This window comes from Saccostrea cucullata, unplaced genomic scaffold (genome assembly GCF_032062105.1).
Source record: "Saccostrea cucullata isolate Sc308-1 unplaced genomic scaffold, CSIRO_AGI_Scuc_v1 ctg171, whole genome shotgun sequence".
Classification (NCBI taxonomy): domain Eukaryota; kingdom Metazoa; phylum Mollusca; class Bivalvia; order Ostreida; family Ostreidae; genus Saccostrea; species Saccostrea cuccullata.
Genome location: NW_026926065.1, coordinates 86,821 through 114,665, shown reverse-complemented (window position 1 = coordinate 114,665; position 27,845 = coordinate 86,821). Strand labels below are relative to the sequence as shown.

General features: G+C 33.2%; 3 protein-coding genes across 7 annotated transcripts in view; 1 reads left to right on the top strand and 2 right to left on the bottom strand.

Moving 5' to 3' along the window:
- Positions 1-27,845, bottom strand: part of LOC134270617 (transaldolase-like) — a 188,859-nt gene that overhangs the window by 108,531 nt on the left and 52,483 nt on the right. The window lies entirely within an intron of this gene.
- LOC134270614 (fatty-acid amide hydrolase 2-like) lies at positions 140-20,803 on the bottom strand. 3 transcript variants are annotated; one of them, XM_062752847.1, is made up of 8 exons: positions 20,725-20,803; positions 17,902-18,093; positions 16,519-16,738; positions 15,574-15,783; positions 15,035-15,154; positions 14,745-14,899; positions 14,426-14,524; positions 140-1,614 (listed from the first exon to the last, which is right to left on the bottom strand). In XM_062752847.1, exons 2-8 carry the CDS (start codon positions 18,091-18,093, stop codon positions 1,027-1,029), a joined length of 1,584 nt encoding a protein of 527 aa, XP_062608831.1. In that variant the 5' UTR covers positions 20,725-20,803; the 3' UTR covers positions 140-1,026. The 3 variants fall into 3 exon arrangements, with proteins under 3 accessions (XP_062608831.1, XP_062608830.1, XP_062608832.1); XM_062752846.1 differs by lacking the exon at positions 20,725-20,803 and adding an exon at positions 20,519-20,630; XM_062752848.1 differs by lacking the exon at positions 20,725-20,803 and adding an exon at positions 19,014-19,091.
- LOC134270613 (tumor necrosis factor alpha-induced protein 3-like) lies at positions 20,419-27,050 on the top strand. 3 transcript variants are annotated; one of them, XM_062752843.1, is made up of 6 exons: positions 20,419-20,529; positions 21,884-22,187; positions 22,540-22,736; positions 22,859-24,764; positions 25,453-25,560; positions 26,478-27,050. In XM_062752843.1, the coding sequence occupies exons 1-6, from the start codon at positions 20,434-20,436 to the stop codon at positions 27,002-27,004; spliced, it is 3,138 nt and encodes a 1,045-aa protein (XP_062608827.1). In that variant the 5' UTR covers positions 20,419-20,433; the 3' UTR covers positions 27,005-27,050. The 3 variants fall into 3 exon arrangements, with proteins under 3 accessions (XP_062608827.1, XP_062608828.1, XP_062608829.1); XM_062752845.1 differs by lacking the exon at positions 20,419-20,529 and adding an exon at positions 21,097-21,122 and having other exon boundaries at positions 26,478-27,049; XM_062752844.1 differs by lacking the exon at positions 25,453-25,560.

The following is a 27,845-nucleotide window of genomic DNA, read 5'->3' as shown; positions in this document are numbered from 1 at the left end:
TATTAGTCAAAAATATTAGGGAAACCTTCCAGAGACACGCATTGTGTTGACAGAAATACTGAAAATCACATTGAAAAATTAATCAACTGCTTTGTAATTCGTATTCAATTTATTCTTTAAATACAAGTAACATACAAATACACGTAACGTACATACAGAAATAAATTAATGGGACTTCTCAAGTTTTGATGATGCATTTCTTATTCAAACAGCACTAGTGGAACTATATTCATGCATCTTTCTTCTTTTCAATTATAAATTTTATTTAGATATATCTTGATCATAGTCGTAAATGTTTTAGAGAATTACGCGCAGATTTGTTATTGTAAATATGTAATAACAACAAATGAACTCATAAGCAAGCTTATATAACATTAAAAAAATTTTATACACACCTTTTCTTTTTGGATAATTTCAAATGTAATCGCCTTGATATAAACAAGTGATCGAGATTTTAACTAAAAACTCTGTACTGCTTCCAAATTGACTATTGAGGTGGAGTTTTATTAATTCTTACTGATGTATTTTAACTTATCTTCTCAAACAAAGTTTTTTCTTAATACATTTATATTTATATCCAAGTGTTGACAATATGTTCAGCTGTCTCAAATTTACCGGTTAAGCCTATAGAATATCTTAAACAATTTAGACGTTAAATCTAAAGAACTGTCCTTCTTCTGATTAACTTTTACAATTGGTAACCAAATACATGTATACAAATATTAAAGTTTAAACTATAGATTGACAAGTTCTGAGTTTTGCAAGTTTCAAATTAAATTTTGTGAAGAATTCATGTCATATATATTCAGTCATTCTGAGAAATATTTTAGCCATGTCTATAACTCTGAAAAGCTGCAAAACTCTTTTGATTCCATTTCTGTGGAGTACTAGTAATGAAAGAATGGTTGAAATTCTTGGAGGGAAAATTTAAAGAAAGCGTCTTCACAATAAATTAAATGTGTACACTCACCGTCATAATGCATTCTACTATGTGAATTTTGATTTTTTTAAAAACTAGTAATGCCTTCAAGTAGTTCCTGGTGGAACCCACCCTCCAAACACTCTCTCTAGAAACACTGCTACAGCAATGGACAATCTATCATTGTATGGCGTTGCTACGATCTGTATGCCAAGAGGTAGACCTTCTGAGTTCAATCCCAGCGGGCATTGGGTGACAGGATATGCTAAGGCATTAAATAAGCCAGTATATGCAAAATTAAAGGGATAAAATAGAGGTTCGTTATGATATAAAGCTACTTTTGGGTGAGTTGGATAAAGCAAGACCCCGTTGTCTCCTAAAATTTCCTTAAGTTCTTCATCTAATTTTTTGAGAATTTCTAAGTTTTTTCTATTGGTCTGTGGTGTTAGATCAGCTAGTCCTTGAGACATCCCCAATCCAATGGCTGGTAGGGTGTGGTTTGAACGTCCCACTAACCACTTCAGTAACTCCACAAAACAATTAACACGTCCGTTGAAATTCGCCATATAAGTAGCAAAGTCAGTTCCGCCGGACAGCGCCATCTTGGCTGCCCACATTTCAAAAGAATATTTCATTTTACTTAAATTGATTTCTTCTACTGCAACTCCTAAAGTATCCCTCAGATACGTCACCACCTGTAAAAGACGTTACGGAGGTTAGTAACATGTACAAGTTGTCCTTAATTTAACTGATAAAATACAAAGTGCACTGTCTGTAAAAAAAAAATGTCCTTTGTCCTTCTTTGCAAGAGATAAAAACATCAGATGTGACATATGAAGGTTATGAAATGAGCATATGCACAATACATGCTTCTTTGTATTTTAAGAAACGCTTACGTAACACTACTTTTTTTTTGTTATTGTTGCTTGGATGGTTAGATGCACTTGCGTAACATTTTATTATTTTTTTTTTTGGAATGGGATGGAAATTAATTACGTCAGAACAAGCCTGAATTAATAGGAGGGAGCGCTGAAGGGGGAAATGGGAATTCAATGCTTTAATAATTATTTGAAATATTTTTGGAGTTTTTTTGTTTTGTTTTGTCCTTTTTGCATAAAAAAGGATTTTTTCCAATGAAAAATATGACTACGTCATTTTCAATACTGGTACATAAACAATTTTCTGTTTTTGAAAAATATAGTATACAACAACAAATTTATGTGGTTTAAAATACTATTGAACTTTTGTTTTTTTAAATATTTTTAAAATGATTAAAAGATCAAACAAGCTGAATATGCAGGAAGTAACTTAAGAATACTTATTTGTATACTTATTTACTAGGAAAAAGACAGCATGTGTCAATAATTGGGACACTCTTCAACAAAATGAAGTTAATTTTTATTTGATAAATACTTGTAGTCTTGTGATTTTAATTGAATTATTTCTTTACGATTGGAATATCCCATGTTTTTTTTTAAATATGCTTGGCAATTAGAATTTCGAAATTCAAGTATAAATTTAGTCTCTCAGTTAAATAAAGCGTATATTTACCACGAGGAGACAATTTATAATATTAAACAAGGAGTAGTTATTAAATCTTTATTGGTCAAGTGTATTGATAATAGGAATGACAAAATCAATGGATTTTTAAAGTCAGCGTCAATTGCGATTGATGCATCAAGATTCTAAATTAATTTTTATGCACATAATGAGGATTAATCATAGATGTGACGATAAAAATCACCACGTGATTACTTGGTACAATATGGTGACCTAATTTCTAAAGACGTAAATAAAAGTATGTGCAATGGCATTTAAATAAGTGCACAAATACTAGTACACTGCACGTGATTTTAGGGAGGCACACCTTCTAAAGATAACGTGTGGGATTCCCCTTTGTTTATTATAACTGTATGTTCGCAGATAAAAGTATTATATATGTATAGTTTCTTGTTAACAATATCATCATTGAAAAAGCGACTTTTCCACTGTAAGTTTTACACATGTTTTGGTAAACATTGAGTCCAAAAATGATTTTTAAAAGCATATCTAATTTAGGCATATTTAAACCTTTTATTGTCTTCAATTTTTATTTCCCCCTCAACTTTCAGACTAAAAGATATGCTAGACTAATCGAAATATATAAAAGTGTCTAATAGCAAGTAATAACTTTTGTGTTTAAATTATCATTTCTTTCCATCTTCCCCTAACTTGTAAATCAGCCTTCAAATAAATTTCTTCGTAGTGATTATGGGATTTATTATACAAAAACCTCTTTGATCCGATTTTAGCAAGACATAATATATACCATTGATAATTACTTTGAGCAATATTATTCCTTCGTGTATTGGTTTATTTTTGGCCAAAATAGATAAAAATGTCCTTTGGTACTAGTTAATTCTTCAAATTTGTTCAATTTTAATTTCTCTTAAAAAATGAACAAACATATAATGTTTATCCTATTCAAAATAAGAAACATTTTTAAACACGGTATTTATTCATTAATCAGGATAACTCAGACGGTATGTATGATTCAAAGATGTATGGTTTTAAAATTGTCTACACATTTTGTTTTGGCATTAGACATGTATTGATAATCCATGTTTATCAAGGATTGACAATTTCAAAATGCAGACAAATAAGAGCAATTTACAGACAATTCAAAAGAATATAAGACTGCATATTATCATTCATAAAACGCCCAAAATTAAAAAAAAATTGGAATTTGAAAGACTTACACAGTGTATGAATATATTAACTTTTTTTAAAGCCAATCTTGCTAAAGTACACCACCTTGTATTGGTATAGATCGAAATATGATTACATGTATTTCTCATCGAGATAGCAAAATATATATTCACAACATATGAAACAATATCTATTTGAATTTAAATACACTAAAAACACAACTTTTGAGCAGCTCTCGATCGAAATTATATTTTTCTTTCAATTTTGTTAACATTTGAACTTGATGAAATATTTTGCAAATTTTCTCATTTATTTTTCTTTATTTTCAATGTGTTCTTTTTTTGCATTGTTTTCCCTAGAACGACAAAGTTGCATGGCCTAACTTCTTTACGATCTATGACCTAATAGAGGCCTAAGGGTACGTATATTTAAGTTTAAATAACAAAAAGTAAATGTAATTAAATGACCCATTTACAATATTCTAGAAAGCACGATAAAAAAAATTTGAACAGAGAGTAGGACAATGCTTAAGTGTGGGTTGCCGTCACATTTTGTACAGCAAAGCCTCTGTGACAAAATAACCACACACCTTAAAAGAGTATACCCCAGGACTTTTAAAACTATCTTTAGAACACCAAAATTACCTGTGTTCTAAATGTTTAACAGATCAAATGACTCACATATTCTGTTTACAACAACGTCTTAGATATAGATAATTATAACTTATATGCCATATGCTTAAGATTCATGACATATATTTATCATTCTTTAATTTTGTTCATATGAATCATGTCCAACAGCCAATAAATTAAAAGAGGCAATTTTGAAATGTAACAAAGTCGATACTGTTTTATACATGTATTATACAAAAGTTCATCAAATGCTTTTCAGATATAAAATTGGAACATCTAAGTAAGTTTTTGAATACATTTATTTAATCCCCACAGAATGATGTTAACCTTCTTGTGATTTTAAAAAATATTTTCAATACATGTAATTAGAATAATAAGATAACTATATTTATATAATTATATGCATGGGCATCATATCTTTGATATTTTTTTAAAAAAAACTATACTTAATCCAAATTACACAGGCAAATAACTTTATATTTGGACCTTTGTGTTTGTGCTGTTTTTTTTTTTTTTGTGCTTAAAATTTGCTTATTTTTTCCAGACACTGACAAACCGATAAAACTTCAGAAATATTTGTGCTCAGCATTTTTGTAGCACATATAAACATATGTAACTTATCAGCAACATTAGAAAGTTTAAGCTTTTGACAAAAAAGGACCCAGCAAAGTTGTTGTCACATTTTGTACAGTAAAGTCACTACGACAAAGTAACCACACACCTTAAACTCTATACCCTGAGACTTTTAAAATTTATCTTTAGAACACTAAAATTACCTGTACATAAATAAAGTATGATAACTTTATCTGATCAGTTGACTCACACATTCTGTTTACATCAAATGTCTTAGATATAGATAATTATATCTCATACCCTGGTATGTCATATGATATCCTCATATGCTAAGATTCATGACATATATTTATCATTTGTTATGTTTATAATAAAATCATGAACAGATGAAAGAAAAAAAGAGAAAAGATTGAAAAAAAATATATAAAAAATAGGCCCACTGTACATATGGTATACATAAACTCTCATGATAAAAGTACTATTATTTGTCAGATGACAGGGGTGTAACTTTATCTTTTGATGTCATAAGTGTGGGCAGGAAGGAGAAAGGAAGAGAAATTGTTTTTGTGTTAACAGTAGTAGAAATATAACACTTAATTTTTAAACTTAAGTACATACATGTATAGGGAGGCATATCAAAATTTATGATTCAGACCGGGCCTAAATTAAAAAATTGTTTGTTTGCAGTTGCCTACTGACCAACTGAAATGCACCCAACCCAAACTTTTTAAGAATCATTTTGTATTTTTTTTTTTCAATTTTTCAGGATATTGCAATTTTTCGATTTTGAATTTTTGTTTTTATCAATCAGTGTTTTTTTTTAATAACAAGAACGGACCCTATTTATGTAAAGAAGACCTACGAAAAGATCTACTACCTGTATTTGTTATCATGAAAATTTTTTTTTTTTATTTTGTGTTAGATTATCTAACACAAAATCTAAAAACATCTTTTTTTTAAAAGAAAAATGCCTACCTACCTACCCTGTCTAAAAATCATAGGTCAGCAATTGCAAACAAAGAATTTTTGAAGCTTGGTCCCAAAACAATATGCAATGCAAGAATTTTACAGGTATTTGTCAACTTTAAAAAAATTTTTTATGCATGAAAAAAAAAACAGTCACAAATAAAGCCATTTTAATTAATTACAAACTGTATGAAAATCTGAGACTTCTGTTTCATATCTAAATATTTTACTAGAAAAAATGTTTATGTTACTTGTAAAACATGATAAACATTGTGCTTTCAAATTTTCTATTGGCAACTTCCCTTACTTATAATAGCAATATTGTACCCTTATCACCTGCATATGGTGTTATCTTCTTCACATTCATTTGATACACAAGGCATGCAGTACCTTCAAACAATTTATAAGAAGGTGCAAGCTATTGACAAACAAGCTGATAAAACAAGAGCATCAATTTGAAAGTTCTGGCCTGGGGGGCCATAAAGCTTACACGAGCTCACTTTTGATCTCAGTCTCACTTATACCAAAGGAATATGGTAAAAGTGAGACTTAGATCAAAAGTGAGCTCGTCTAAGTTTAATGGCCCCCAGGCCTGTGGTTAATAGGATGATCTTGTCAGCAAATACAATCAATCATTAATGATGAATCTTACTGACATTTTTCATATAAATTGTCAAGACATTATTTACACACTCCATTGTCTATGGAATGTTTCCTAGATCAGTTTTCATGAACATGATAAGGAGCACAAATCAGTTGTGATAGGGGATGCTTACTCCTCAATACCCAGCCCTATTACACATATTGCATATGTACACTGTCTTTTATTTAATTTAAACAATATATTATTATGAATAAACATAATTTGATTGGACAGCAGGCACTGCCTATATAAGTCCTTTCCACAATACAAGGTCAAAATCATACATGTACAAGTAAACATTATTAATATAACATTGAAAAATATAAATATATACATGCATATATTCAGTAGAAATGTATAATATGACAAGGCAAATTAAGGAGAACAAAAAAAGAGAAATATATGAGCTGATAATATAATTTAAATTTATATTTTAACATATGTGACTGACAATTATATTAATAATTGTATAAATTTAAAAAAATGAATAAGAAAACATAAATAGGTTTTGGTTCTGTGATTTGACAATTGAAAAAACAAAAGCAGATAGAATATCATGCAAATCGCTTTGTAGTTGTAATAAATTCTTGAACAAGTTTAAATATTGCAATATTTTGGTTGTATGTAAGATTATTGTCTCCATTTAGAATAAGTTGTAAACACTAGAGCAAAGCTCGTTGCAAAGCAACGAGAAGGTCTTCCGTCCTGTTTGACCGGAAGTAACTTTCATTTTTACAAAAATGAGTAATAGCGTCCTAAAATTGTTTAAATCCTCTAAATCTATGTTATTTAATTCAAAAATCAGCCATTTTTTGCTACTTTCGGTTTGACCGGAAGTGACGACGACGGACGGAAAATTAATTTTTATGCTCCCAGTGACAGATGTTACCCAAAAACTTGTCAAGAATGGCAAAATATGCGTTTTCCGACTACTTCCGGTTTGGCGGGAAGTGACGTCGCTGGACGTACTTTGATGACCTCAATAGATTGAGCTTGACATTTTGAACAACTTTGCTTCTCTGACGTATTAAAAATTCTCAATGCTTTTTGAGATATAAAGGAAAAACTTTTAGCCCCTCCTGGCCCTTAATTTTAGGGGCCAGCCCTTTTTCCAAGAAATCATTTGAAAGATATTATAATTCTGCACAAATTATGTTCTATATATTTCAACAAAATATTTTTAGTTTAGAAGATAAAAAGCAAAATATGAGTAATTTTTGGCTCTTTTAAGCGTTCTAATTTTTGACCCCTATATAGCGCCATTTTGAATAGAGAAATCGAAAACAAAAACCGATGTGCACATCTTCAATCCTTCTATTATCTAAAATGAGTAAATTTTCTGCTCCAGCTTTAGCCGTCTCTGAGCCTTTGTCTGGAAACGAAAGCCTATAAATTTTCGTTTAAAGTGAAATAACTCAAAACCGGAAGTGACTTTTTGAAATTTTTGTCAGCATTCTGATAGAGTTTAGTAACTTCTAGTACCTCTGAAAAATTGAGCGAAATCAATTGAGAAATGAGTGAGATATGAGGCTTCAAAGTTGGCGTCTAGGAAGTAGAAGAAAAGAAAAAAAAGAATAACTAGAAACGATCTCGTTGCGAGCAACGAGAGGTCTTCCGTCCAATTTTGGAAGAAAAAACTCGTGAAGTCGAGCTGAGAAGTGATTAAAAATTTTGGTCACAAATTGAATCCAGGTCGCCAGCGTGAAAATCCAATCCGCTTTTTCCCCTTTTATCCCCAAAGCGCTAACCATTACCCTATTGGGAGTACTGCTCTAAATGTACTTGTGTATACTTTTGCTACAGTACACCTGTCTAAGAATTATAAAAGCGGGCCATTATTCATAATTTCGCGCCAAACGCCACGTTAAATCTTCGCGCCTTTTCATTGGACTGATCTATTAAATAGGTATGATAGCTTCAATGAAATTAAGAAAAAAGAATGTTCTCATTGCCTACATTTCGAGGTTTAGAAAATATTTTTAACACATTGTACACATTCTATAGAAAAGTAACACAAAAGCAGTGAAATGACTATAATTTTAATTTTTTTTTATTTCCCGTCTCAGAAATGTACTATGCCGATTAGTTATACTTTCATAAAAAGGTTGAAATGTTTCGCCGAAAAACATGCCTCGCTCTACGACAGTCAAGGAATCAGATATCATTTATGTTCAATAACTTGATTCAGATCTTTGAGAAAAGAATGTTAATATAAACTCCATTAGATGATTTTATTAAAATGGTTTTCTTATTTCTGTATTTTCTATTCGTTTAATATCACACAAGTGTGCATGGGAAAAACAGTGGTTATACGTTTTATACTTACTCTACATGCATCGTTATTGTTTCTTGAAAAACTATAACTTATAACTATGATTTAAGATCTGTTTTTCCGTCTTGCAAAACAAATGATAATATAGGTATCTCTCATTTGCACCTTTAGTCTTTTCTTTTTCTACTTTGAGAACCAACCAAAACCAGTTACAGAAGACGTTTGAGAAGACCCTGGAATAAATCTTTAGTTTGACACAGAATTGTAACGTAATTACTACGTGATCTATTAACGCGCAAACCATTAAGCTATTGGGAGCACTGCTCTAAATATACTTGTGTATACATTTGCAACAGTACACCTGTTTAAGAATTATAAAAGGCGGGCCACTATTGATAATTACGCGCCAAACGCCACGAGTAAATATTCGCGTCTTTTCTTTGGATTGATCTATTAAATAGGTGTGATAGCTTCAATGAAATTAAATAAATAAAACGTTCTTATGGCCTTTATTTTATTTCGACGTTAAGAAAGTATATTTAACACATTGTACACATTACATATCGTATGTAGCCCAGTTAAACTGGGGCAGTGAAACGGAAATTAAGTTTTAAGATTGACACGTAATTACAACGTACTACTACGTGAAAGTCCAAGTAGTTTTTTATATTTCATGTATCCTTATGTTTGAATGGTTTAATCAAACGCCCAGCTGCCTCCATAAACCCCTACTCGCGAAATGGCGGAGTTGACAGAGGCAGACGCCATCTTGGGCCCGCTTCAGATTTTCAAATATTAATATCTAGAGTTCAGATTAACCAATATTCAAACAACTTATATAGTAAGCATCAATAGAAAGGTCTCTATTAGTATTCCAAAAATAAATAAAAAATATTGAAAATCAAAAAAGTTAGAAAATACAATTTTTTAAATTCGTTTCTCCTAACGACAGGAAGTAACGACGACGAACGAAAGGTCGCGTCCTGGATAGTATATATCACGATCTATAATCCCTGAAAGTTTCACATTTATATCTTCTACCGTTCTTGAGATTAACCGTAGACAAAATGTCATTTTAAAATCAGAAAATGTCCCGTAACTTGGCACCAGAAGCGAATTTTCAAAAAATCTCTCGGAAAAAATAACTTCAGATGATAACACATAATTTCTGTAAATTTCATGAAAATCCACCCAGTAGTCTTCGAGAAATCGCGTGCACAAAATTCGGTGTACGGAAAAATAATAATAATAATAATAAGAAACAATAGAATCACTATAAGGTCTTCCGTGAAGACGGAAGACCTTAATAATCTTTACCAACAGAATCAGTAGAAGGTCTTCCGTTGGAAACGGAAGACCTTAATAAAGGCATTGGTAATTGCAAAGTATTAAAGTTTTGTATTAGGTTCTGTCTTTGCATACAGTATTTTGGACAATTCATAAAAAAGTGGTATGATGTTTCTGAACTAGACCCGCACATGTCACAACTTTTATCTTCCTTTAAAAAATGATTAAATAAGTCAGCATTTAAATTACTAGCATTATTTCGCAACTGACAATGCAATATATTCATTTTACGACTTCCATAATTGTAATATTTCTTAGGTTTTATGCAGTATATATTCTTTATGGCAGTCTTGAATGATGTAAGTGAAGAAAGGTTTCGGATATTAAATGGTAAATCATTCCAAAGTCTTATAGTTGAAGGGAGGAAACTTTTCATAAATGAAGTTGTTTTGGCTTGTGGAATATGAAATGTAAGATTGTCCTGATTCCTTAAGGGATAAGAATTATCTGGAAGAATGCATTGTTGTAATAGATCTTGCAAATACTGGGGTGCTAATCCATACACTATTTTATAAAATAACACTAGTTTATGTATTTTTCTTCTTATTTCAAGAGTATCCCAGCCAAGCTCTTCTTATTTTTTCTTGTCTTTTATTAGCTCACTGAGCCAAAGGCTCCAGTGAGCTTTTATGATCAGACACATTTGTCTGTCGTCTGTCTAGCTGTCTGTCTGTCTGTCCGTCTGTAAACTTTTCACATTTTCGACTTCTTCCAAGAACCACTGGACCAATTTCAACCAAACTTGCCACAAAGTATTCTTGGGTAAAGGGGATTCAAGTTTGTTCCAATGAAGGGCCACACCTCATTCCAAGGGGAGACAATTAAAAATTAAAGAAAAATTAATGGCATCTTTCAAAAATCATCTTCTCAAGAACCACTTGGCCAGGAAAGATGAAACTTATGTGGAAACATCCTCAGGTAGTGTAGATTCAAGTTTGTGCAAATCATGACCCCAAGGGGTAGAGCGGGGCCACAATAGAGGATCAAAGTTTTATATAGGAATATATAGGAAAAATCTTTAAAATTCTTCCTGTTGAGAACGGCAAAGCCATGATCGGTCATATTTATTTGAAAATATCCTCAGGTAGTGTAGATTCAAGATTGTTCAAATAATGACCCCTGGGGGTAGGGCGGGGCAACAATGCACGATCAAAGTTTTACATAGGAATATATATATAGGAAAAATCTTTAAAAATCTTCTTCTTGAGAACAGCAAAGCCATGATCGGTCATATTTATATGAAAACATCCTCAGGCAGTGTAGATTCAAGATTGTTCAAATCATGACCTCCAGGGGTAGGGCGGGGCCACAATGAACGATCAAAGTTTTACATAGGAATATGTAGGAAAAATCTTTAAAAACCTTCTTTTTGAGAACAGCAAAGCCATGATTGGTCATATTTATATGGAAGCATCCTCAGGTAGTGTAGATTCAAGATTGTTCAACCCCAGGGGTACGGCTGGGCCACAATGGAGGACCAAAGTTTGCATAGGTAGTGTAGATTCAAGATTGTTTAAATCATGACCCTCGGGGGGTAGGGCGGGGCCACAATAGAGGATCAAAGTTTTACATAGGAATATATAGGAAAAATCTTTAAAAACCTTCTTTTTGAGAACAGCAAAGCCATAATTGGTCATATTTATATGGAAGCATCCTCAGGTAGTGTAGATTCAAGATTGTTCAAATCATGACCCCCAGGGGTACGGCTGGGCCACAATGGAGGACCAAAGTTTGCATAGGAGTATATAGGAAAAATCTTCTCAAGAACAGCAAAGTCATGAATGGTCTTGTTTATATTGAAGCATCCTCAGGTAGTTTAGATACAGATTTGTTAAAATCATGACCCCCAGGGTTGGGTGGGACCACAATAAAAGTTTAACTTATAGGGAAGAAAGCCACACTTAGTCAAAAAAATATGTAAGCATCCTTAGTTAGTGTAGATTCAAGTTTGCACAGATACTTGTTTGTTCAAATCATACCCTCCTTTTTTTAGCTCACCTGAGCCAAAGGCTCAAGTGAGCTTTTCTGATCACATTTTGTCCGTCGTCCGTCCGTCCGTCTGTCTGTCTGTCCGTCTGTAAACTTTTCACATTTTCGACTTCTTCTCAAAAACCAATGGGCCAATTTTAACCAAACTTGGTACAAAGCATCCTTGGGTGAAGGGGAGTTTAAATTGTTAAAATAAAGGGCCAAGTCCCCTCACAAGGGGAGATAATCAAGAAAAGACAAAAATAGGGTGGGGTCACTAAAAAATCTTCTCAAGAACCACTGGGCCAGGAAAGCTGAAACATATGTGGAAGCATCCTTGGGTAGTGTAGATATTAAATTGTTAAAATCATGACCCCTGGGGGTAGGGCGGGGCCACAATAGGGATTCCAAGTTTTACATAGAAATATATATAGAACAAATCTTTAAAAATCTTCTTCTGAAGAACCACTGGACCAGGAAAGCTGAAACTTATAAACGAGCATCCTTGGGTAGTGTAGATATTAAATTATTAAAATCATGACTCCGGGGGGTAGGGCGGGGCCACAATAGGGAATCCAAGTTTTACATAGAAATATATAGAACAAATCTTTAAAAACTTCTTCTCAAGAACCACTGGGCCAGGAAAGCTGAAACTAATGTGGAAGCATCCTTGGGTAGTGTAGATATTAAATTGTTACAATCATGACCCCCGGGGGTAGGGCGGGGCCACAATAGGGAATCCAAGTTTTACATAGAAATATAATAGAACAAATCTTTAAAAATCTTCTTCTCAAGAACCACTGGGTCAGGAAAGCTGAAACTTATGTGGAAGCATCCTTACGTAGTGTAGATATTAAATTGTTAAAATCCTGACCCCCGGGGGTAGGGCGGGGCCACAATAGGGAATCCAAGTTTTACTTAGAAATATATAGAACAAATCTTTAAAAATCTTCTTCTCAAGAACCTGGACTGGGCCAGGAAAGCTGAAACTTATGTGGAAGCATCCTTGGGTAGTGTAGATATTAAATTGTTAAAATCATGACCCCCGGGGGTAGGGCGGGGCCACAATAGGGAATCCAAGTTTTACATAGAAATATATAGAACAAATCTTTAAAAATCTTCTTCTCAAGAACCACTGGGCCAGGAAAGCTGAAACTTATGTGGAAGCATCCTTGGGTAATGTAGATATTAAATTATTAACATCATGACCCCCGGGGGTAGGGCGGGGCCACAATCGGGAATCCAAGTTTTACATAGAAATATATAGAACAAATCTTTAAAAATCTTCTTCTCAAGAACCACTGGGCCAGGAAAGCTGAAACATATGTGGAAGCATCCTTGGGTAGTGTAGATATTAAATTGTTAAAATCATGACCCCTGGGGGTAGGGTGGGGCCACAATAGGGATTCCAAGTTTTACATAGAAATATATATAGAACAAATCTTTAAAAATCTTCTTCTGAAGAACCACTGGGCCAGGAAAGCTGAAACTTATGTGGAAGCATCCTTGGGTAGTGTAGATATTAAATTGTTACAATCATGACCCCGGGGGTAGGGCGGGGCCACAATAGGGAATCCAAGTTTTACTTAGAAATATATAGAACAAATCTTTAAAAATCTTCTTCTCAAGAACCACTGGGCCAGGAAAGCTGAAACTTATGTAGAAGCATCCTTGGGTAGTGTAGATATTAAATTGTTAAAATCATGACCCCCAGGGGTAGGGCGGGACCACAATAGGGATTCCAAGTTTTACATAGAAATATATAGAACAAATCTTTAAAAATCTTCTTCTCAAGAACCACTGGGTCAGGAAAGCTGAAACTTATGTGGAAGCATCCTGGGGTAGTGTAGATTCTAAAGTTTTCAAATCATAAAAGGGAAGGGGGTAGTGGGGCATGATAGGACTATACCAAGAGGGGAAATCTGGTAAAGAACTGCATCACCAAAGTTACTCAGGTGAGCGATGTGGCCCATGGGCCTCTTGTTTTTGATTGGGACCACTTAGGCATTTACTGTGCAGAATTGATTTTTTCCTAGCCACAGTGCTCAGGTGAGCGATGTGGCCCATGGGCCTCTTGCTTTGCATACATTTTTCTTTCTAATTTTTAAATAATCATGTTCCAACTACAATCCTTTCTGATGGAAAAATTCAACAATTTTCCCCATTGAGTAAATTCAATCCAAGATATTTTTGGGAGGTACATCTAGTCCAAGATTCAACATTATTTTTTACTAACATTACAAATGCAAAAATTGGTATGAAAATTTTATTAGGATTCAATCCATTATTGATCTATGAGATCCTGTTGATCACATATAATTAAAGTGGGGGTATGTCTAGATCAACACATGAGATGGTTGTTGGAAAATGTAATGCTAGCATAAAAAAAGCCTGTTAATAATCAAAATATCACTCACCCTGTGTTGGGCTTGCTTGATTTCCGGTTCTACATGACTCACTAAGAGGCTTCCTCCATCATCATACATTGTATAAAACCTTAATTTCTTAACATCAACCTGCAATATCAAAGTCATTTCATCACAACAAATTAATTAAATTTGTCCCAAAATTCTGTCCTTTAGCATAAACAGCAATTTGTTTTTCTTCACCGACTTTATTTAGTTTCTATAAACTTTAAATGTCAGCAAAAACACAGTTTCTTCATCAATGTCTGACATAATTAATTTGTCAATTAATTGATATTTTTAAAGGACATCATAAAACGGCAATCATGACCTTTTCATCTAATTTGGCTAGCTGTGCCTCTGGTCCAGACATGACCTTGAGGAGAGGTAAAAGGTCAGTGGCATATCTACACATTGGTCCTGTAGTCAATAGCTCCATATCTCGCCCAGTTGGCAGTGGAAATTGGTCCTCATTGGGAACTAACCCTATCAAATTAAAACACCATATTTCTACTGATTTATACAGCTTAAAAGTTAAAAAATGTCAGGTCAGAAAAATTTAAATGCTGATGACATGCAAAAATTTGAAGAAAGATTTTGGAATTACTCTAACTTTGTTACCAACTGATGGTTTATGGCCAAATATTCCATTGAAGAAGCTGGGCATTCTGATACTTCCTCCAATATCAGACCCCAGGCCAGTTACAGCAGCCCCCGAGGCAACAGCACACCCCTCCCCACCTAAAACAAGGAAAAATTTCACTAATTTACAATATAACAGCACACCCCTACCCATCTATAACAAGGAAAAACATAACTAATGCAAATAAAATAGCACACTCTATCCCAACTATAACAAGAAAAAATATCATTTATTTAAATTTTAAATCATTATTTACTTTCTCCACAATAACTAGCAAAGGGAGAAAAACAATATCATGAAATCAGAATTTCAGTTGTCATGCAAATGTTAAACACTTCATATGAAAAAGTCCTTAACTAAAAACTGAAAAGGGCACTTTTCTATAACTTTAATAAGAAAAAAAATATATGCTATTTAAATAAATGCAACAATACTAATATTGCTGATCTTGGTGTATAAGACCGATACAGAGTTTTTTAAAGAAAAGGGTTTTATTAATTATTCCATATATAAGCACCTGAGCTTCCCCCCACTATCCTTGCTGTGTTGTATGGGTTACACGTCCGGCCATTCAGTCTGTTGGCTGACTCGTACCACATACACAGTTCGCTGACATTGGTTACCATATAAGGAATCATCCCAGCCTGCCTCAAGCGCTTGACAACAGGGGCATCTTCTGAAGCTTTATAGTCCTTCATGATCATTAACCCTGATGTTTGGGGCATTCCTGCAATACAGTATAAATAACACTATCTGGGTATCCCTCTAATATGTTATCAATTCTGAATCAAAGGGAATCCCTTTTATACTGGTATGTATAAATATCATAAAACTGGATGTTTTTAGTAACCCGTTATAACATTTACCTTGTGTCTGACTGTATGTAGAATATCATTTTTTTAAGCAAGGTGCACAGTGACATGCATTCATTATTATTTTAGGAATGACTCTGTGCCAATTAAATTATTCCAGTACATTAAACCTGGTTTGGGTAAGTCTATGCTATTTAATCCACAAAACCTAATATTAAACAGCATAAACTGATCCAAACCAGGTTATACATGAAAAATTTGGCCAAGAATTAGAGTCATTCCTTATATACATAATCATTATACAACTTACTTCATTTAATTTAAAACAAAAATTATATAAATCAAAACTTCAAACTGATTCATCTATAGAATATCATACAAGCAGAATTTTTAGTAAGGAGTTAATTTTGGCATTATCAGCGAGGGTGCTGAGATCGCTAAAATTGAATATCCATGTATTAGAAATTAATTGTGTTTTAGTTGTACACGTAATTGCTTTTTAGTGAGCTTTTTAATATTGCTGAAATTACTTCTCCCTAAAAATAAAATACTAGAAGCCATTTTTAAGGACAAATCACTAAATTTGTGTCTCGCTTAAATGTTACACTTATATCAGTTATATGGTATTTTGTATCTTTTGCCTATGATACCTTTGAGAGCAAAAGCCTCCTTGATAGACGTTGGGACTCCTAGGAATGGAGCATTTTGTGTAGAGTATTTTTCAGACCTTATTTTACTGTCAAGTATCCTGTCCACACTTTTAGCTTCCTGCAATGCTTCTTGAAATCTGTCTGCCACAATGAAGTTACAGTCTTTATTCACTAGTTTAGCTCTCTCTATATAAGCCTGCATGACTTCCTCTGCAGTGACCTAAAATCAAATATCAGAATACAGTAGAATATGGATGTAGTGAATAGTCTCATATTGAATTCTTCCTTACAGTGAAGTTCAAAAACATATTAATTAATAATAATGACAAATTAAATATTTATGTTTATAATACATAGTTCAGTCCTGACACTTGCTATAAGTATGTTTTACTCTACTTAAATTTTTTTAGATGGATTGCTCAAAGGCTTGTTAAATGTATATATGTAAATTGATGCAGCTAATGTATCAATTTACGTGTCACTTAAATACAGTTTAACCATGGGATGTTGAAACCCCAGTATACTGAAATACCAGAAATCTTTTAATTATAAGTTAACTGTCCAACAAATAATTAATTCAAATTTTAAATCTTAGATTATGCATTGCACCCATGTGTTTCTTTTTGCAGTATACATGTGATATTAATCGGAGCTCTTCTTCGCGCATTCTTAAAATTTGTTCATTGACTGTCTGATAGCTAATTAGTAAAAACCCAAATGACATATAGATGACAACAGGTAACTAAGATGTTCCCCTGATACATATTTAGATACTGTAGATCACTTAATTTTCGCGACACCTTATTTTCGCGAGATAGTCATTGACTCTTTATTAGCGACTGAGACAAAATTTTCACGAATTGTCGTCATATATAATCTTAAGGAATTCTATTATACGCGAGAATGAAATTTTTCGCGAGCACACCGCCTCGCGTAATTACACGAAAATAAAGTTCTTGCGAATATAAAGTGATTTACAGTAACTTATCTGAAAGAAACAGAGGGTTCAACTGTAAAATCATTATGTAATTATTATCATCATGATATTTAGCATGCTACATAACCACTGTTTCCTGATACAATAACCTTCGTGTATATGCTTCATATTGCATGTAGCATGATTAGATTTCAATTCTTTTAATTATCTCTTGCTGCTAGCAGTCATTCTTTACGACTAAAAGTTCATATGTATTTAAATAATGATTCAACAGTACTCTAAAATTTAGCACAAATATAACACTGACACCCACATACAGTCCTAGACTGCTCATTGTTAGCCAATGCTGGGTACTTCTAGGGTAAGATGTGAGTCATCTAGGAGATATCTCTTATTTTATTATCGACATCAAAGATCAACGTTTCGAAAGTTCATGCAATAATTACCTCCCTTGACCTGATCTTGGCTGCTAAATCTACAGCTGTCATTAGACATAGTGGGTTCTCTATGGGGTCCACACATTTTGATTTGGACTTGTAGATCAGGCTAAATATCAGTCTAATAATGGGACAAACGATCCACCCCTCTAAAGTCAGCGTGGCGTACTGCACAGAATGAAGCAGGTGGGAAACCTTCATCTATAAACAGCAAAAATCAGAGATTTTATTGATATAATTGATATTTCTTCTAATAATTTTGATAAGAGTCAGGTAAAATAGGTAGTTTCTTTCAAACTGACCTGTTTTTTAATTGATATCCGAAATGGTACCAGGGGATCATGAATCAATGCTAAATATCACAAATATGTTTCATGATCCCAACCCATACAATAGTACATCCAATACAGTGTTTAACTTTAACTATGCTTTACAAATTAAAGGAACTCACCCGACTACAGCATTAAGGCCAACTAATGCTCAAATCAATTAATATAAGCTACATAGGCAATTTAGCCACATATGATCCACATATGCATTGCCTTTCATATGAGGATCATATGTGGATCATATGTGAATCATATGTAAATACAGTCATATGAGAATCATATGTGGCTAAGTTGCCTGTGTAGCTCACTATAAACATACTCAATTTTACATATTAATAAAAAAAACTATAAACCTAGTCAATGATGCCACAATCTTGTCAATGAGTTGGTGTAACTTGAATATGCATATATATACATGTAAGTGTGTCAAAAGTTTTTAGTTTTTCCAACACTCAGATGGGTTAGCTGGTTTCACATCACATGTATTTTGCAATTTGTTGAGATTATGCACTTACAAATTTCATGTACAAATTAAACATAATGGACTTTAAACCTACATGTATATCCCCATGAACTGCATTAAAATTCCTGTGTAAAGCTCTAAGGTTTAAAATTCAAGTACAAATAAAAATTATATCAATTATTACTAATCTGATGAGTAACTATATTCAAATGGCATTAACAATTAGAAACAATGTGTTTATTCTAAAAATCTACTATCATAAATACAAAAAAAGCATCCCCCTCCCCCCCAAAAAAAAACAAACAAAAGAGAAAAATATTGCAACTTACAGTTATTTTCCCTAATTTGCTGATAAAAACTAGAGGTCAAGCATGTACGTACAGGATAAAACCAATCAATATTACTATGACTTCTTTATAATTAAGGAAGGAAGTCGAGTTTTACAAAAGCCAATTGTTTCTTAAAAACCGTAAATTCATTATAAAAATTGAAATATATTTAGAATTTTCAAATAAAATGACATAAATGGAAATTAAGGACATATGTGAACTAAAATATAATTTCCAAATTCCAAGCCCTAGGATGTTATAAATAACATAATGTATCTGTGTTAAATGTGAATGAAATTTACTATTTAGATCAAAATTCAGGATGTAAATTTCATATTTTACTTAGGTAAGACTATACTTGGTATAGATAAACAAAAGGTAGGGAATATATACATCATATACATATAACTCTTATCTCTTACAATTCTCATTAAAAACAGTCACTCATAAGCTGACAGCATATATTCAGATATACTTTTTTAAATTATTCATTGGAACCCGGGCTTCTTGTATGAAACAATAGATAGTAATTTAAAAGTGTTGACAATTAAATTTGGGGGAAAAAATGTTAAAATGTGGTACTAAAGAGATTATCATCTAAAAGTATATCATTGTAATGATTTACCATACCTAATTAATATCATTTATATGATAATACAAGTACACAACTTTTGAACACATTGAATGATGATCGAGTATTTGTTTGTGTTTGTTTGTATGTTGTTTTAAACATCCCTTTGAGAATTTTTCACTCATCTGGAGATGCCATCAATTGCTGGTGGAAATGAAGCTGCAAATTTTGACCTATGATTGGCACTCATGCAGGGCCATTGAGCAGTGAGGAATCTTTTTCATGCCAACACCTACTGTGACGCGGGACCTTGATTTATACGGTCTCATCCAAAGGATCGCTCTCCACATTTCACAGTGGGATTCAACCCTGCGATGTACTTACCTCTCAACTCCAGAGCAGACCCTCTAAACACAGTACTGCGCCCTGAAGGCGACAATGAGTCTTTGAACTAATATAGAAAATATGAATTTTTGAATCATTCAACATGAAAATTTTCATTTTTTCATTTTTCATAGGCTTAATTAAGCTTTTTTAACAATTTTATAAACCTTACACAATAAATGTGTCATTTGTAAATTTCGTAAATGAATTTGTGACATTAAATATATACACCCCGTGACCCATATATATACAGATTAATATGTCATTCGTACTTGATGTTGTAAATATTTTTTTTTAATCATTCAACAAGTTTCATTTATATCATAGCCTTGGTTCATTATACATATTTAAATTGCATTGTTATAGGCCTATATATATTGTAAGATGTACATGTGTAACCTATAGCAACATGATTAATTCATCATAAATTAATTTATTGACTGATTTATGCACAATAGAAATGTTATGTGTACTTCATCATATTCAATTTTCTTCTTACAACTGTGTCCATGCAGTAAATTTTCATGTGACTTGTCACTATGGGGCTTACCATGCTCACAGGTACTTTTGAGTTTGACCTTTGCCTTCAAGTTCTGTTTGAAGTAGGTCTCATGTTTAACTCTCAGTCCGTGAATCATATTGCGAGAAACATAGACAACACAACTTCTCTGTCATGTCAAAAGTAAAAAAAAAAACTTGAGTAAAAAACAAGAATATAAAGAATACCCATACAATTTGTTTTTCTCGTAGTCTTACCTGCTATTTGTCTATGCACACGCCCCGAACAAACTGAAAGTAGAATTGTTAATCACGTGATAAGCTTTGACCAATCAAACGCTCTCTCTTAGGGAATTCCCCCTTTGGATATTCCCTCAACGTTCCTTGATTTTGTCAATAATGGAGCAGGCGTAATTTCCGTAAGAGGTAAAAATGTTCGTAAAATTTTATTTCCAGTTGAATAATGACTTTAAAATAAGATTAGAAATTAGTGTCCAAGCTCTTTTCGGATAAAACTTATCCAGGAAAGAACATTTATTTGGATACACGGGCATTTTAAAATAGAAACACGTAAGATAGTGTATTTATCGAGGAAACGTTCTTATATTGATTTCGAATAGTTTAAAGGTCCATTTTAAAGGTCTATCGAAGAAACAGTAAGATTCTTTGTTACTCTGATTGACTTTATTTAGACTGTAGTAAAGGTTAGTCATAAGGTGTAGTCAGGGAACGAAAATCCTGGTTATTGCTCACATAATTCCTCAGTATAGACAGGAATTATAATATTGCACAAACTCACTGTAGTGGTATGACTTGTGTGTATATATAGTTAGCTTAGTTTTGTATACTTTTGGTTATTTCAAGTGTTTTAATGACATCAGCTATTTCAAATTTCACAATTGAATTTTTGTTAATCTTTACTTTAAATTTCTTTCCGTCCTGTCAAGTATATACTATTTTTAAAGGATTGAATAATTAATCCAGGGAATATTGTCAGACAGTCTTCAACATGAGCATATGTATTTTTTCTTTTTCTGAATTACAAGCAGAATATAAATCACAAACAGTATGTGGTCTAGATCAGTTCACAAATGTTCATAAGTTGGATTTCTTCGGTCAATCAGTAACAGAAAGTTTTCAGAAAAGGGCAAAAAAAAAAAAAAAAATCTTTAAAAAAGTTTGTGTCTTTGAAAAATTAATGTAAAAAAAGAAATAGAAATTAAGTACACTCTACCATATGATTATTTTTATATTTTCAAATTACCTATAAATTTTTCATAGGGGCATGAATTGTCATGATATTTTTACTAATTAAAAGAGACTATCTTCTGATTCCAAAGGCAGTGATAGCCAGATTAAGTATTTATTTTTTCTGATTCCGATTAAGTTTAATTCTTGCATGTTATTGCTTTTTCAGATCATGAACACTCCACCATTCAAGCGTAAATTTTCTGACAGTTCTCCATATAAGGTACAACAGCTACTGGAACAGGTGAAAAAAGATGTAGCTGGATCAAATCAAGAACAGGGGAAACCATTCTGTTTCAAGACATTTCATTTCTTCACTGCCCTGTTGCCATGCCTCAAACAAGTAAATGAAGAGTTCAAACATTTCTACAATGTGAGCGTCCTTGACCTCGATGTAAAGGATGATCTTCAGAGGTCGAAGGTCATCAATTGGTGCAGAACAGCAAAAGTTTTATATCCTGTGAAAGCAAGAGGTAAATATTTAGCTAACTCTGTCGAGTTTTATGTATAGATTGATAAATGATCATGATGATGTAAATATGGAAACAATATCAATTTTATTAAAGTGCATTTGTATTTGATACAGATGTTAAATGTTAAAATGCAAATGACATTCATTAAAATTACCATTTATCATATTATTTTGGACCTGCAACATTTTACTTAGTTAGAAATTATAATAATTAATGATGCATACTTTATGTATGATAATAATTAATGAATTTCATAATTGACAAGTGAAATATACATTGGAATTCATTGCATAGCATCCAAATAGTATTGGTATAAGATAATAAAATTTCAAATCCTTTGTTTAATTTGTAGCTGATGGAAACTGTCTCCTGCATGCAGTGTCTCTTTTCCTTTGGGGGGTGGAGGACAGGGATTTGATGTTACGCAGACTTGTATATCTCTCTCTTGCCAACGACACAACAGAAAAGTTCTACAAGAGGTGGCTGATACATCAGAGAAATGTGGCCTTCGATCGACCCAATGAGTTTAACCCCAATATGAACTCAATGGTAATTATAAATGTTTGAGCTGTACTGAATTTCTGTACATTTTTTCAAGCTTCAAGTAAAATTGAACACTCAAGTACAAGGATGACAAGAAAGTTTGAATTTTTTTGAATTGTGTTTTACAGGATATGAAAGCAGAGTGGGAAAATATTATAAAAGCAGCAGAAGACATTCCTTTAGATACATCTACTGCATTGAATTTCCAGTCCTTGGAAGGAATTCACTTGTATGTACTAGCCAACATTTTAAAGAGACCAATAATAGTTTTAGCAGACAGGAGTGCTCGTTCAGTTTATGGTCAGAGCATGCAGAGAGATAATATTGGAGGGATTTACCTACCTTTAGAGTGGCAGCCATCAGACACCTGCAAGTCTCCAATAACGATATCTTACAGCATGACTCACTTCTCACCTCTCCTTCCTCAAAGAACAGTGCATGATGGGAGAGCCACAGACTCAGAATATGTTATTCCATTAGTGTATCATGACTTTGAACCTATTGTGCTAAGATTTTTACTTTATACTGAAGAAAAGTTGGGATATGATTTGCTCAATGGATATTTAGACACTAAAAACATTCCCATGACCACTGCAGATTCCATTCTTCAAATTCCTGTGGCAAAGTCCAACTATCATATAATCAGCAAGCCAGAGTATGACATTGTGAAGAGTCATTTTGAAGAATGTCAACAAATCTATCAAATGTGGATTAGGGGAACACAGGTTTCTGTTAGTCAGCCTCAGATGAACTTTCAATTGAACAATGAGCCTATCAGAGTTTCTAGTCAAAATTCTGCTCCACAGAGGGCTATTGGTCAACCTAACCCAACCCCCAAATGCCACACTCCAGGATGTGACCTTTATGGTTCCCCTGATTATGGTGGAATGTGCTCAGACTGCTTCAATAAATATACAATAGAATTTAATAGAAAAGAGACAGAGAATCAAAAACACTTCATTGTGGAGCCTTCAGCCCCACTGGCTTCAATGCCATTTCTTCCAAGTGGGAATTTTTGTGAAATTTCGATAATGAATGAAAATTGCAAAAACTTTGGTAAATGTGGGAATAAAATGTCTGTGCATAAGTATCCATTCTGTCATGAGTGCAAGCCTGATGTCACACCCACTGGCCACCCGATCAGTCAGGAAATGAGCTCCTCTCCTCCGCGGGCCGTGAAAAATGAACCTGTGGATGACAGCAGACTCTTTGGAGAAGGAGAATTTAGATCATTAAATCTAAAAGTGATGGAAGCAAATAGAACTGGCCCAAAATCTCCTCGAAATGCTAAGTGCTTGTCACCAAGCTGTGAAAATCTTGGCCATCAGAACTACAGTTATTTATGTAAAGAGTGTTTTTCCAAACACCACACTCCCACTCCCATGTCCACAAGTGGCCAGGAGGGTCCGTCTTCACAGACCTACTTGATGAATGCCTCAGGCGGAGGTCCTTCTACTGGAACCCCCTCCCCAGGGGACTCCAGCATTCAGCTCTTTCAAAGTGGAGGAAATATGCTTAGTCTGGAAGAAATTAAGATGTTAGGGAAATGCAAAACTCAAGGATGTAAAAATTATGGACATGCACACTTGCTTGGATTTTGTGACACTTGTTTCAATTTAAAAAAGCCCTCTGAATCTTTAATGACTTCTGGATCATGCTCAACATCGTGCAGTTCTCTCAGTGACAAAGTTTTGTGCTCAGCACCAGGATGTGAAAAAGAAAGAATTAGAAATGAATATGGATTGTGTCTGCAGTGTTTCATTAAAAATAAACGACCAGCGGAGGTTAGCAAAGAGCCAGTACCTCCCCCAGACAGCAGCACATTAGAATCCAAAACCCCGCTGGAGACCAGTGAAATTCCTCAGCCTCGCATTGTGACCAGTTCCAGGGACAAGGTTAAATGTGCCTCACCCCTCTGTGATGCCCTTATTTATCCTCCCAAGCAACTGTGTGACAGATGTATGGGCATCCTTCAAAGAGAACATGCAGAAAGCACTAGGTCAAGGTCACTGGAGGTCAGACGACATAAACCAGGTAGTGTATTGTTTTTAATATGTATTTATTTCTAGTAACTGAAATAACAGGTTTCATTACACGTGTTTTTTTTCTGGAGAGAAATCTTGTTCACATTTAACATTTTATATAATAAATCAACAACACCCTGATGTTAAGCTTTGATTGGTTTCTCCTTAGCAAATCAGCTGTTTTTATGCCTTAATTATCATCTTGTTAAGAATGTTTTGCAAGTATGCTCTTGTTAATTTAACCTAAATGGCTGCGTTTATTTTCTGGCTGGATATTTGTAACTTCCTGGTTTTAGATAATGTGAAATCGATTGCATGACAAAATGTGACAGATGACATTTTCTGTTATTCGCTATCTTTTGTGTGCCCATATTTTGCATTTCTTTTATGTTTTTAGATAAATTTTTGACAAATTTGGTGTTTATTTTCCTGACGCTTTTGTTACAATGTCATTCAATCAGTGTTTAAAACTTCCATTATGATTAAGATTAAATTTATATAGAATTTAAATTGTCTACAGGTGTAATCATGTTAACATGGCTAAGAGGAAAACATTTACAGCACATAAATATTTAATATTTAATATTATACATAATGCACAAAAAAATATATTTTATAACATATAATTTAATTTTCCAGTAATCTTCTAACATTTACTAACTTTCTCTCAATTTTTGTGTCTCTGGTCTTGATTGTAGCTAGGCAAGGAAACGCGTATTCTCCCTCCCGCCAAAAATGTCTGACTGAAAACTGTGAATTCTATGGAGACAAAAAATTCCACGGTTACTGCTCTAACTGTTACCAAGGTAACTAATTAATAGGTGAAAACAAGATCTTCTCAGGTTTAATGCAGCTTTAGTTACGTCATATCTCATACTCACTCATTAGTTTGTCTTGTTCGTTTCATAATTAGAATTTATTTTGAATACTTGATAATAAAAAAAAAGCAAAAAAAAAACTCCTTCCCTGTTGAGGAAAAATATCCCCTTTTCAGGGTTTATTTATAAGCTACTGAAATACTGCACAGGAGTTTTGATTAATCACTTCCTACATTTATAATCTCATATATATAGTTTAACGCCCAACTTGGAAGTCATGAATGAAATAAAAGAAATGAATTAATCGTGTATAAAAATGGCCTGAGAATTAATTCTGTATAAGACTATAGAAGGAATTTATGTAAAATAGTGAAGTATTTGATCCGTAGAGTGACAAACCCGGTTGTGTGTTAAATCATGTTAATGCAGTGTGGTTAAAGGTGTCAGTTTTGTGTCAGTGAATTGTCAGGTTTGTCATTAGGCAAGGTTTCACCTGTCATTCTTATAACTTCCTGATTACTGGAGCTTTAATTTGGATCTATGGCACTGTTTGTTCTGAATAATGAGGCTTTAGTACGCCTATTGTTACAGATTTATCTTTATTGATTTTTGTTGAGAGATGACATCAGTTGGTCTTTGTGGATGATGTGGTATTAGAATGTATAAAATAAGCACTGCTCTATCAATTATGCACCCTGCTTCCTCATTTAAAAAAAAAAAAACTTGATCACATTGTATGCACCTTGATTTGACATTTGAGTATTAAATATCAAATATTTATAGAATGCAAAAATAAATAAACTTCTAATTTTGTACAAGGAAGATGATGCCTGTTACCAATACATCATTGGAATAGTAGACCATTTGGATGGATCAATAAAAAATGTGTTGTTTTCTATTTTTAGTTGCAACCTTTTCCTCCCCGTTGAGAATCAATCTACCAGTGGTAACCCCAAGACAGAGCAACACTGCCCCACATCTTCGCCCAGGAGTCAACTGTGTGGAACCAGGATGTGACAAATTTGGTGACCCCTCCATGAGTTACCGCTGCACCGAACACTACAGACAAGCTATTTTTAGAGCCCCACCCCCACGTACCTCCCCTTACCCCCTCCCAGCAGAGGTAGAACAGTACAATGTTGCAGAAAAAGACAGAGGTCCCCCCATCCACACTCAGTTGCCCCAACCCTTTAGCCCCCAGCAATATAACATTCCTGTGACTTCTAGTGGGGCAACAAGAATGGAGAATTCTCAATATATTCAAACCATGGAAAAAGTGGAGGGGTCTAGAAAAGGGCAAAAATGTAAAACACTCTCATGTAACAATTACGGCAACTCGAGTAAGCAAGGGTATTGTAATGCATGCTATAGAGAAAGGACTAACATGGGCTCAGGCCGCCATAGTGACCAGGGGGAATATACTTGTTGTTAAGAATAAAAATCTGTGAAAAAATGTAAATTACAACTACTGAACTGATAAAAAAGTTATCGTTCATTTAGCTTAATTGTTTGTTTTAATGATACTCTGTAGAATAATTTTCATAATTTTTTTCAGTCATTTAGGGGTTATATGAGACTGAATTCTAAACATCTGAAATTAAAATAAATGATTTCCATAAAGTTTTAGTATGTATGTTGCAATTGTCATATTTTAAACTCTGTCATAAAATTATGAAATATGGAAGTAATTCTGGAATTTCAGGTTTATAAAAGGACTGATAAATGTACATTTAAGGAAAATATTTGTTAGAAATTGAAATTCCATCCTGCTTCTCAAAATATTAATACTACTGCTTGCGTACTTCAAGAGTACATGACACTGTATACATCGGTCATCTATCAAGAAAACCAGGGAGATAGCTAGATATAATTATTTAGTGTTTTACAAATTGATCATACATGTAACTAAAAATGATTGAATATTGTATAATTTATGAATGTGTTGTGGATGTGTATTTAATGTTAATATTTATTTAAATACTAGGACAATCATTGGAATTTTATTATATTTACTAGGTATTTTTCGTTATTTGGGAAAAACAGCCAATTTTAATTTTTTATTAGTGTGTACATTAATAAAAATGATGTGCATTTAATTGAATATAGTTGTAAACTATCTAAAAATGTTTTTGAATTTGTTTTTCCTTGTCATTTACATACTTTTGATGTAATTTAATTATTTTTTAATCAAGATGAGCAGAAGATTTTTTCATACTATTTCATATATTTATTTAAATACATAGACTCCCCTTCCCCCCTTCCATAAAGTTGAT

Excerpts from the sequence above, each read along its gene's own strand:
- LOC134270613 (XM_062752843.1), top strand. The coding sequence starts at position 20,434 with ATGTGTACTTCATCATATTCAATTTTCTTCTTACAACTGTGTCCATGC. Across the intron at positions 22,737-22,858 it reads ACCCCAATATGAACTCAATG|GATATGAAAGCAGAGTGGGA; the intron begins GTAATTATAAAT and ends TGTGTTTTACAG. Across the intron at positions 25,561-26,477 it reads CTGCTCTAACTGTTACCAAG|TTGCAACCTTTTCCTCCCCG; the intron begins GTAACTAATTAA and ends TTCTATTTTTAG.
- LOC134270614 (XM_062752846.1), bottom strand. Across the intron at positions 15,155-15,573 it reads GATAGTGGGGGGAAGCTCAG|GTGGGGAGGGGTGTGCTGTT; the intron begins GTGCTTATATAT and ends TCCTTGTTTTAG. Across the intron at positions 14,525-14,744 it reads TAGCCAAATTAGATGAAAAG|GTTGATGTTAAGAAATTAAG; the intron begins GTCATGATTGCC and ends TTGATATTGCAG.